This window comes from Platalea leucorodia (assembly GCF_965183815.1).
Source record: "Platalea leucorodia genome assembly, chromosome: 1".
NCBI classification, from domain to species: Eukaryota; Metazoa; Chordata; class Aves; order Pelecaniformes; family Threskiornithidae; genus Platalea; species Platalea leucorodia.
The window spans coordinates 68,648,423-68,660,983 of NC_138823.1; the positions used below are offsets into that span (position 1 = coordinate 68,648,423).

The window sequence follows — 12,561 nt, forward strand, 5'->3', positions numbered from 1 at the left end:
CTTTGGTAAAAAAACCTGGGAACATAATGCAAGAAAATCATGTAATTAAAGACAATAGTGTAATAGATGAACTGAGGCTAAATTTAGATTTAACAAAGAACTTTATTTCTGACATTTTAAAATATTTCATTTGCAATCCTATCAAAAACTTTCATGTTGTACACATAGCAGTTTTCAACATGATATATGCATATAGTTGTATTTTGTAAGCCCTGCGTCTTTCCAGTTCTCAGCACTGAGAAAATTGTTCTTTCATAGGTACTATCCTTTGTTTATGTGTAACAGATGCCCAGGTAAGAGCTTATTTTAAACAAAAGGAGGCCTAAAGGAGAATTGCACCAAACCGCTTATTAAAGATTGTGTCAGACACAGCCGCCTGCCCAGCTGCCTTTTTTTTTTCCTTAGAAATCCCCAGAATATTTTGCTACCATGAAATCAGTGAAGTGCATCCCCCAGCACGAAATCCTCTAAAGTAGCACACATCCTTTGTCTGTTATGCAAAAAGACTTTACATTCTTATTTGGTGGTCTACACCAGAAACCCTCTGTATCTCTTTATTCCTTGTTGGCTAAAATACCGGTTCACAAGAATTGTAAATCCTGTTTTCTTTGCTCGAAAAACCAAATGTCACTTTCTTCCCGGCATGGTACCTAGTCACTTCAGCATTTTGATCATATGAATCCTTCAACTGTATTTCAGTAAAAATAGTTATGTCAAATATCTTCCCGCTAATGATCATTTCCAATTTCTCTCAGTTATTACTAAGTCTTCTCACAGTGTATGCACAGTTAACATTTTTATTCTTTACATATTCTTTATATTTGCTCACCACAGACTACCTAATTCATGAATTTTAGGGCTAAGTATCTGTACCGGTATGACTCCCTTGACCACTTTTTCTTCAGCTGCAAGTTAAATACCTTCAGAGCATGGGTAAGTTCAAGAAACCCAGAAAACTGATTTTTCCCTTACCACCAAGAAAGAAACTGCGTCTGTTGCAAGTCCTCCCCGACTCTGGGAGGTGGTCTGATGCTACATGAAACACGCCACGCTACCCCTCAGGCCGGTGACTCGCTTCCTGCATCTTCCATCTTCTTTCTTATTGCTTTTGGAGTTAGGAGAAGTCACTGAGAAGGTCCTGCCCTGTTTTTGTCTCCAACCCTCTTTGGAAATCCTGGAAGCCTCTAGAAGTATGTCATCTACAGCCACGTCATTCCTGTTGGTGCTGACGAGGTAGGACTGGACTAAATACGCTTTGTCTATTCATATAAATGTCAGTTAGTAATGGATTGAAAAAAAGATTGGAAACTGTTGATCTAGGCATAGTAATTTTAGTAGTGCATATACATGCATAATTGTTTTCCTCTGTAAATGGGAAGTGGAAGAGTACTGCAATGCTCTAATTCAAACCCAGCTATGGCTGTTGGAGTTAAATTGCTAGCACCCGACAGAATGGGGGGAGCTCTGCTATTCCTCTCTTCCCTCCCTCCCGAGGACTTTCCCACCTACCTCAGCTAACTTGCTAGCACAGTCACGATTTTGCCTTCGTTATGAGCTTATACAGCATTCCCATTCTGAAATACTGCCCAACCTCCCCCCCAGTTATACACATACATACACAACTGCACGATCCTAACCCTACAGTTCTCTAGACATCTTGACTGCTATGTCTTTATATCAGGGTATCGGAACAAAGCTCAACTTCAAATTAATCTCCTAATCTAAAGGCTTTAAGAGAGCCAAATAAAATGAAAAGAACATCAGGTTTTGAATTATCAACCCAGCAGTATCACTGTGTAACTGCCTGTGTTTTCATACATAGAGAACAGGAGCACAATCCCATCGGTGTAACCAACCAACATGAATTTCCCCTTCCAGTAAATCTTATCACTTCCTATAATTATAACAAAAATTGAACACAGTTTTGAGTCTTTGTTTCAGCAGAGCTAGCAAGAAAATACTGCTTCCAATTACCGCTGACCGATGTGTATACAACGATGACTGTTGTTCCACGGTGTTTGTGCAAACTCTGACAATCCTCCATCATAACGGTTCGGTCAAGACTGCACATACAGAGGTGTCAGTGGTTTCTTTCTTAGAAGGAAGGTTCATATACTGTCTTCTGTTGAAGTGAAAATCCAATAAGTTCTAGCCCATGTCGAAGACCCACAATGTTTAAATGAAAGAATGGTGAAAGCATAAAAGAAAAAAACTGGCAAAATAGTTACCTGATGAGTTCAAAGAAATATGACAAAGAATTAGGTACCAGACTGCAATCTGGATTGCATTTTTTTTTTTTATAGAGGAAGACAAAGACTAAGAAATAAGCATTTTTTTTAATGACTATTTTTTTTTTATTCAAAAAAATCAGCAAGTTCAATCAGCACTTACAACCCCAAATTCTAATTTTGGGGATAATACCATTAGGTAATTTATTAAAGGTTAAAGACTCCTTGCATATTACTATTCCCCTCATGAGGTGTATTCAGCACAGGATTTGGAAAATTGGGAAAACATTTTGCACAGTTTACTTTTGTGAAATACTTCTCCTGGCTTAATCTTTTGTGCCTCAACCGTGCCAAATATACCCCATACCTAGGGACATCCAAGGACCATCAGACAAGGGGAAGGGAAGGAACCTGGGAGAAAACAAAATCACATTGATCCAGTATAATGACCAAAACAAGGGCAGTAAACATGGGAGGGGCTGTATTCACAACTAGGCAACGAGGAAGGAATAAAATCCATTTGGAAGACAGATTTCTTCATCTCTATCCTAGAATTTTATATGGCGTACTGTGTGCTGGGATGATACCTTCTTCGGACAATTTGTTCAGTAATATATCTATATTTGAAAAATCTCCTTTATTGTTTTGAACAGTGATGGTACAAAATGGAAGAAGGACCCTTGAGATTTCTCAGCTTGCACTGCCCCTATCCCATTATTTTAATCTAATGTTATTAATAAGCTTGAGTTGCAAGTTTTGGTTTTATGGATGCTTCACATGGCCAAGGGGAGAAGAAACATGCAGCTCCAAGTATAAAAGAAAGATGAATACTAAGAAAGGAGGGACCTACTGGTTCTTGATTTGGACCATGTGGAAAGTGTTCCTCTCTCTCTCTCTTTTTCAAAGAGAGCCCTAGGAGGCCAGAACAAGATAAAGTAACGATTTGTGACTTAAGTCCTCCAATTTTTCCATTTCTGTGAGGCATCCAGCCCCTTCTCTGCTGAGGAGAAGGCCAAAGTCCACAGTCCACATCTCAGCAGGTAGCTCTGACCTCCCGCACGAGGAAGTTTGAAGGTGTGCATTGTGACTCAGATGCTTGATGGAGTCCTTCACCCTCCAAACCTGAAGCCAGACATTAATCCAATTCCAGTGAGTTGAGAAGAGGAGAAGGATATCAAGGAAAAAAAATGGTAGGTAGATGGACTAAAAGGCCAACATAGAGGGAATCAAGCTGGTGATGTTGCTACATTCAGTGTCTGCTTTTGAACTCAATATAAGTGTGTTTGCCTAGCAAATATTCAACCCAGGCTAGCAGGTTTGCTGGTATGTGAGAAAACAGCTCAGCTGCATGTAACTAGAAGCCCAAAACATCAATACTTCCCTCTAAACAAGTGCAGAGTGGGAAGATGTATGGAAAATAATTTCCAATTATTAAGTTTCACTTGCATACCACCACCTGGTGATGAAATCTTGAAGCCCCAGAAGTAAGAAAAACTCATTGACCATGGAGGTCAACGAGAGTTTTGTCTACAATTGCAATAGCTGGGCTCTCATTAACTTACGAATATAATTCAATCAACAGTCAAGAAGGCAAAGCAGAAATGAATTGAAAAACCTTGCCGTGTTGCTGGAGCTCTCACAGTTCTCTTATGCAGCCACCCAGTTTTGATTTGTGGCTCCACAAAGTGCACACCACTGCTGCTAGCAGGTGAACAGAAGCACTGCTGAGTTCAGGGAAGGGAACTTGAGAGACTGTAAAATAAAGCTGTCTTCTCTCTGTGCTGCAGGGATCAGAGCCTAAGAGATCAGCAAAATTATTACAAGAAAACCAGTGATCATAAGAAAAAAATCCCATAGTTGTAAAGACAATTCCCAGTCTACTGAATCACAAAATATTCTATTAATTCTAACATCAATTTCATCAGTCCAGCCCACAGAGACAAAACTTTAAAGGTGCTCACAAAAACATTCCATCTACATGGGTTTAGAAAGACCTTGGAAGAACCTACATATGGATCTCCTACAGGTAGAATCCCTCCCCCCCCACCCTAATCATATAAATAGATAGGCCAAAATGACATGAGCTTATGAGGACTCAGAGAGAGGGCTGTACATTTTTTTTATAGAAAACATGAACAAAGGCAAATAAGGGTAGAAGTCCAAAACTAAATGAAACAGATGCCAAGACTTCCAAGGGAAAAAGGCTGGAAACTTCATGCTTCTACACATAAGCATACCTCCAGCTGATAAAGAAAGAAACTCCTTATGATGAGCTGAAACCCTTTTAATCAACATTGTAATGACGATGGTCAATGACGAAATACATTGGCATACACAATACTTGTCTGATTGGTAAGGCAGATCCTGCACACCACAGCAGAAAACACCTTGTACCAGGTGCAGATTAAACCCCATGTTTTCAATACAACTGTGTGTGCTGACATCAACAACTTATCAGAAAAGCAGTTCCCAGACAAAATGCCAGTTATATTCAAAAGAGAATTCTTTTTGTATTAATATCAGCTGCATAGCATATCAATTAGTTGCAAAACCACTTTTGTTTATACAATCATTTTTATATGAACCATTTCAACATTTACAATTTAATGAAAGATACAATTTCTTAGATTCACTTTCTCTAACTGTAATTTTGAAATTTGTCAAAAGAATTATTGCTAGGGCTGATCTTGCAAGTTGTACGTATGTTGAAAATCCACATAATGTTAAAGTAAGTTGTGCAGTCTGGGACACAGCCACATAGCTAGATCCATGGGAATCTAAATAGCTTTTCCCAGAGCATCACCTTTAAATATTGTTGCCTTATTTCTTTAAGAAAGATGAGAAAACCCCCATTTTACTCCCAAGCCAGATTTAAGCATGATTAGAAACTCATCAAATGCCATGAGCATCTGAAATTGTTGCAACATGTAATGTATAGTATTGACAAGCATGTGCAATCTGTATGCATCTAGATTGTTAGTTGTGCAAAACCACGCAGACCTACTCTGCCTTCATGTGCAAATCCACACTGTCTTCAGTGAGGGTTTTGTGGTAGTTACTTAGGGCAGAATCTGGCCTACATTTACCTTCTTGGTATTTAAGAGACAAGAAGAATTATTAACTACTAGCTGTTAAAAGGCCCAACTGCAGAATGTTTTAGTAGAAAAATAAACATTTTAAGTTATTGGCAGATAACATTAGTGCAATTATTTTGACTGCTTTACTTTCACACAGTAGATTGAAAAAAATACATTGTCACTTGTGAAAAGAACCTAAGACACTTCAGAAGCAGTTGTGTAGCTGCCAAATAAAGAGAAAAGAGGAGCAGATTCTGTGGCATGATATAACCACAGCATGCACTTTATGTAGCTCTCAATGCTTAGTGCCTTTTAATGCTCCAGAAAACAAAATCCAAGGCTTGTAAACTAATTACAGTTCTTTCCATACAAAAATATATCACTTGTGTGATTTTCAAAAGGCTGACTAACTGCTGACTAAAAAGAGAACATTTTCATATTCAGCTATATCCTAGATGACATCTGGATCAACTTCTTTCTTTGAAGAACCATTTTTGGTAGTCCGAGTTGGTACATGGTCGTAATAACGGTGCTGGGTTACCGTTGTAAGCGTTTGACTCTGCTTGTACGCACTTCTGAGTGTGTAGATGGAACAAAGTACCATCCTACAAAAGACAGAAATAATTTTTGCTTTTCAGGTCTTAAAAATTACAAGCATATCACTGTGTTTTAAAAGTAATAGAAGACATTTATAACAAATAAATATCACACATATCCTTCTCATGGGGCCATCCAGTGAAGCCAAAATGCCTAACTTGAGGACCCCAAACTTTATCGAAAGACCCTGCTTTTAAACTTACATTAACATTGCTTTAGAGTGATTTGTGCCTGTAAAGGATGTGCTAACTTCATTCACTTTCATTGCCTTTTTTTACTGCAGCAGAATATGGGCAGAGAAAACCACAGCCAAGCACAGGCATTACCCAAATTCACCAATTTATTGCACATCTTGCAAGTAAAATGTAAATGTTGTTAGTTAAGTGCAGATGTTGGATATATTTTTATCAAAAAATTTTCCCCTTTCTTCACAGGGTATATTTTTAGTGGAAAAGGCACAAAATAATCTACGCATGCCCCTTGCCTGCAGATGTGTGTGAAGCTAGCTTGCTTTGCTGGAGGGCAGCACAGCTGCCTCAGAGGTGTAAGGTCTGACAGGCCTCCACAATCAGATTCCCCAGAGAACATATTCTGAGGCCTCAGGCCCTCCTATTACGGGAGTCTCCAGGAACATTTTATTTCCAGTTCACGTTGCTCGCTCCAATTGGGGAGCGCTGTCAACTAGGATAGCGAGCTGCAAAAAGGCGGCGTGTCCAACTGTGGAGAGGTGCCCTGCTCCGAGACCTTTCCTTCCCAGGCGACGTTCCCACACGTAACCGTTTCCAAAGCCTCTGACAGCCTCCAAAAAAAACGCCAACACCTTGTTTCTGAGCGTTAAGCCTGACTCCTCTGAAAGTCTGCTATTCTGTCGTCAGGAATGTCGCGCTAATTGCGCCTCGAGCCGCAGCCCCTGATGCCCAGCAGTGTGCGCTTGCTCACAGGCTTGCTGACAGCCTGCTGAATGACTTTCCTGTTTCCGTCATGATAATTCAAAAATTTTTGAGTGGACTACTCAATATGTGCCTCACTCACTTTTAACTCTGTGACCATAAGAACTTAATTCTTGCCAGGCTGCTGGGAAGGCTGTTCAAATCTTTGATTATGCTACATCCAGAAGGACAGCTTTTCCAGTGTCTGACACTTCTCCACACAAAGTAAGAGAAATGTGGTACTGACACCTCACCCATCACTTGCCTTGAAAGGTGTGGGGGGGGGAATTGGTGATTTTGATTTAATGCAATAGAAGAAGAGGAATCGGAGCAGAGCAGTACGTTCAAATCACACACAGACACAAACTGATCATGAGAAAGAAAGAGGATTTAGCATCTGAAACTTTAGGAATTATTTTAAAAGTTAATGGTTAGGAATGCAGCAGAAACAGATGTATTCCAAAACTGTGTCGTCTTAATTATTTCCTGAAGTGACTGAGGTTCATTCAATATATGCCATCTTAGGGATTAATGCGTATGACTGTGAAAAATTTTGTTAAAAGTCAGCATTAAAAATGAAACATCATTTATGAAATCAGCCTTTTAAACATTTTGTTTTACTCAGTAATACCACTGTGAGCTTCAGTCTGGACTAGGTTTAGTGAATGGACAGTAGTTTTCATACATTTCTTTAGAATTTACTCTACCACCTATCATTTCTGGTAGTATCTAAGCATGAAATTTGTCAACCATGGAGCCTGTAAAGTTTAGATGCATTATGCAGACACATTATGTAAATATACCATTTTGATATATTATGTGACCTTTTCCTTTAGCCAAATAATAACACTCCATAACCTGACCAAGGCCATCATTTTTCATCTAATTTATTTTCTTTCAGGCATCCAGGAACTCCTTCAGAGATTAAAAACTACTAAACACAAGGCTTTCTAAGATCCCATGTTATGTTTATTAATACACTTCATACTTCTCAGTATTTCTCTCCTCTGGGAGTATGCATTAAGCTTGAAAAGAGGTACAGATTTGCTGAGTCCCCACAGCCAGTTGTGTCCTGCGTACAGGTAGCAGTAGGGCAGAAAGTATTTTTTGATCATAGAATCAGAGAATCATTTAGGTTGTAAAAGACCCTTAAGATCGAGTCCAACCATTAACCTAGCACTGCCAAGTCCACTACTAAACCATGTCCCTAAGCACCACGTCTACACATCTTTGAAATACCTTCAGGGATGAGAACTCAACCACCTCCTTAGGCAGCCTGTTCCAGCGCTTGACAACCCTTTTGGCAAAGACATTTTTCCTAATATCCAACCTAAACCTCTCCTGGTGCAACTTGAGGCCATTTCCTCTTGTCCTGTCACTTGTTACTAGGGAGAAGAGACCGACCCCCACCTCTCTACAACCTCCTTTCAGGTAGTTGTAGAGAACGAGAAGGTCTCCCCTCAGCCTCCTCTTCTCCAGGCTAAACAACCCCAGCTCACTCAGTGGCTCCTGTAATGACTTGTTCTCTAGACCTTTCACCAGCTTTATTGCCTTTCTTTGAACATGCTCCAGCATCTCGATGTCCCTGTAGCGAGGGGCCCAAAACTGAACACAGTATTCAAGGTGCGGCCTCACCAGTGCCAAGTACAGGGGGACGATCAGTTCCCTGGTCCTGCTGGCCACACTGTTTCTGATACAAGCCAGAATGCCACTGGTCTTCTTGGCCGCCTGAGCACATCACTAGCTCATATTCAGCTGGCTGTTGACCAATACCCCCAGGTTCTTTTCCACCGGGCAGCTGATGATGGTGCATCAAATTACACAACTGCACATTACATTGCAGAAAAGCTCAGGGAGCATTTCTGGTGCTCACAGGGAGGGTCAAGAAAGATGGTTTGCAGAGGAGAAGCAGCAGCTGCTCGAAAGCACAGAAGAGTGTCAAGTAATGGTGGTATGCAAAGTATCAGGGATACATGGTGGCATAAATACCAGGAAATTAAAGAAGTCAATGAAAGGAGACCAGAAGTAGGCCAGCCATGAGACTGGCTGGGGAAGGGGTATGGAGGCACCACAGTTCTCAGGAGAAGACAGTAGGGGTGGGACGTGAGAGGGAACTGAGCAGCACATGGAAAGCTCTAGATGTAGGCAGGGAGAAGAGAGAGCTCTGCCAACCTCCCCAGCTCCTTTGCGGTTAAGAAGGGCGCTTTCCTTCCTCTCGTCTTCCTATTCTTTATGACTGGCATACTCTTTACCTGAGTGCTGCTGCGACCCTGTTCCACGTTCAGATATTAAAAGCTAAGATAGCACATTCTCCACAGAGATTTATGCTGATGTTGTGGCCTGCATGATGTGTGGGCAAAAAGATAAAAAGAAAAAAAAAAAAAACAAACAAAAACCCAACCGTTCTCCTCCCACCCACTCTCTCCCCCAAAAAACCCAACAATTCTCCTCCAACTCCCAAAAAACCAAACCCAAAACCAAGCAGGCACACTTACCTCTCTGAAAATGAACTTCTGGTTTTCAGGAATACTGTGGACATTTTCTTGACACAAGTACATTGTCAAGTAGTCCGTCCCTGAATCAACTGCTGCGCAGACTTCTGGCTGCCGGGTGTTGTAACGTATTTCATTATGGGATGTGTACTCGAAAAACTACAAACCCAAGAGAAGAAACAAAGGACAATAGCCATTTCATATGTACACAAGAAAGTATTTATAAGGAGGATGTAATAAGATACTATAATTAAGTTCACATATTAAAGTTGCTATTGTAGAGAGAAATTCTGCCAAAAATATTCAAGGAGCCTTAACTGCTAACCGTTTGCATACTATTTTACAGAAAATCAATCTCACCGCAGCACTGCTTTACTCTGGTAGCACTTAAAATGTATGAAATGCTGAATAAATAAATGCCCTGGAAAACAGACATTCCAGCATTAAAGAAGTTACAAAATTTGACTGTAATATTCTACTTTCACATCCTAGATCACCCTTAAAAACAGGATGGAAACTAGTTTATAGTCTGACATTATGCCTTCTTAATTCAGTTGTCACAAAACAATGTTACTTTTAATTAAGGAGTTGCTCACTGCATAGTTCAAATGCAGTTTGGTCAAGGTTCATTTCCAGTTACAAAGTACTCAGGATGCATGGTGATGAGCATTGTATTATATAACATTTTAAGATATTATTTGGAGCAAATCAGCTACAGCTGCTTTTAAACATGAACAGAATATTAAAGACAATTTACTGGCTTTGCTTTTACAATATTCTACAGAGGTGTTCTGAACATACTCTAAAACATCTTGGCTTTTGTGGCAATTACGGCTGAACGCTTCTTTAAAATTTTTATATTTATCATGGACACTTGCCAAATTTTGGACTTCATTAAAGAGCGGCAGAGTTTGAGAGTTGTTTGTATTTAGCATGCTTGTAAATAATTTAGATGACTATAGTGCACGGATGTGTGTTTAGATCTAATGTAGATTATACTCAGTAGGGTAGAGGAGAGTTTTATAAACATCAGAAAATTGCTTGCTACCAATAGTAGAGCTGCATTAGTGGAAAGCAATAAAAGGATGAGGGTGAGAAGGAATCCTCCTTTGTTTTGTTTCACGCCTGGAGAAAGAGATTGTAAGGCTTTGTGAAGGGGGCTGTACCAATTCAGAAACGTTGTATATACTTGCACTTACCACAAAACCATCCTTAGCAAGCACCAGGGCTAATTAACCTTGAAATAAAAACTGGAAAGGGAGTTTTAATGTAAACGGGACCGTGTGATTACAAAGTCTGCAGTCATCCATTTCCAGGTGTAAGAGCTCTGATCTAGACTACGCTGATGGTAGTTGTTTCTTGAAATCTCCCCTGCCCCTCCTTTTATCACAATCAGGAATTTCTCTGCCAAGGTGACTGTCGCAGCCATACACAGACCAATGTTGCCCACTGCATCAGCTTGTGGAGCTCCATGGCTTTTCTTTGGGCAGTGATGCAAGTGACCCCCCCCCCCACCTAACTTGCTCACCATCATTCATTTGTGGTAAGCCGCAAAGGGAAGTGAGTGTTTTGAGAAAGCAACTTCAAGTTTGAAGTCTACCTGCTGACATAACACCCAGGAGACGCTGATTTCCCCTTGAAACCTATTGCTAGGAACTGTTTCTATGACATAGGCTGCACTGCCTTTACAACATTTGCTTTATACCAGATGTCTCATCATCAACAGAAGTCAAATGTGATAATATTGGCCCAATTTTTTTTTTTAGTATTATTTTTTACCCCAGTAGGCAGGAGCTATTCCCTGACCTTCAGGCTTTAGTTCCCAGGTTCAGTATCTGATTGGCACACGGAAAGCCTGCTACTTTGGGCACCGCAGTGAGCTGGAAGGGCGCTCATTTTAAGCTTATGACTTGTGAATAAAGAAAAAGCTTCACTCCTGCTTGTTTGTGTCTGGATGGACACATTTTACAGCTGCCACTTTTACACATTTAGAGCCTTGCTCATTAGTGGATTTATAAGATACAATAACTCTTTTTAGCAATTTGTGTTCAATATCACTGAAAGCCTGCAAGCTGCTGATTGTAGCAGATGCATCAAGAGCAGATGAAGCAGCTACTAGGTCACAGCGCTCCTTACTACTGACATCCTTCCTGAACCACCTCTCAAGGACTTGCATCAGATTTTGGAGGAGAAGAGCAAGTAAAATAGTTAATTTCTGCATAACATTAAGGATTGGGGTTACAGTATTAGCAACCAAGCACTCCTGCCTCCTTGCCCAATGAACATTATACAGTTCTTTACCCTATACTGTTTCACATGGAATAAATACTTCAGGCTTCAGGCTCCAGTAATACATGAGGTAAATCTCTTCCTCTTCAAAGTGTTTTTTAGTGCTCTTTCCTTGCCCAGTGGGTTCTGTGGGCAGAAAGGAAGCATTTTCAAACTGATCCATGGCCCAGTAACTGCATTACTACAGTAATGCCTTACTGCATTTCTTTCCTTCAGAGAACCAGTAGATTCCCCTAAGTGCTACTGGGAAACTTGATGAGGCCTTTTACCCAGTGCCTACTGCTTCTGGGCCATCTACAGGATATGCCTCAGCTGAACCGGTGCTCTGTGGTACAAGGGATGGAGGCAGACTTTGGCTACCTCACCAGACCCCAAAACACACTCTCATCCCTCTCTGTGCCTGGGTACCGCTTTTCTGCGCACAGGAAGAAGTTTGCAGTTGACAGGTACTTTCTGGGCAGGAGAACCAGGACCAAGGTTACAGGTCTGACACCTACCCCTTTCACAGAAAACGTGAGGGCTTTGCTAACGTCTCCCTGTTTGACTCAAATCTATCAGCTGCAAATGGGAATATTGGAGGAGGGGGCGGGTATTGTCAGACAAAGCAGGCTGCTCAGTGGTTTCCCATCCTCTTACCATGTCAGGTCAGCTTCCTGCCATCACACCTTGGTCGCCTCTGTACTGCTTCCCAGCCATACCAAGAAGGGCAATGGGCTTTACTGGTGTTGAATTTCAAAGCCTTTCATTCTCATCTACTGGGGCAGACACTTCCACAAAACATCAGCAGGCTGAGGTGCAAGCACAGAGTAGCCAGTGTTTTGCATATTTTCTGCCTCTCATCCTTATACACTCAGCTCCTATTACCGCAGTCATATCCTCACCTTCTCGCTATAATAAGCATGCTAACTGTAAACAACCCACAGTTAGCTTTCTTACTGCTTACACGACA

General features: G+C 40.8%; 1 protein-coding gene across 1 annotated transcript in view; it reads right to left on the reverse strand.

Moving 5' to 3' along the window:
* Window positions 1–4,666: 4,666 nt before the first annotated feature.
* The window catches only part of GALNT12 (polypeptide N-acetylgalactosaminyltransferase 12), a gene marked incomplete at its 5' end in the record, with an annotated part of 51,735 nt that continues 43,840 nt past the window's right edge, over window positions 4,667–12,561 (reverse strand). The window contains 2 exons of the mRNA XM_082330129.1: window positions 4,667–5,910; window positions 9,327–9,482. Of these exons, the coding sequence (XP_082186255.1) occupies window positions 5,773–5,910; window positions 9,327–9,482 (294 nt within the window). The 3' untranslated portion in view covers window positions 4,667–5,772. The remainder of the gene's footprint in view (window positions 5,911–9,326; window positions 9,483–12,561) is intronic.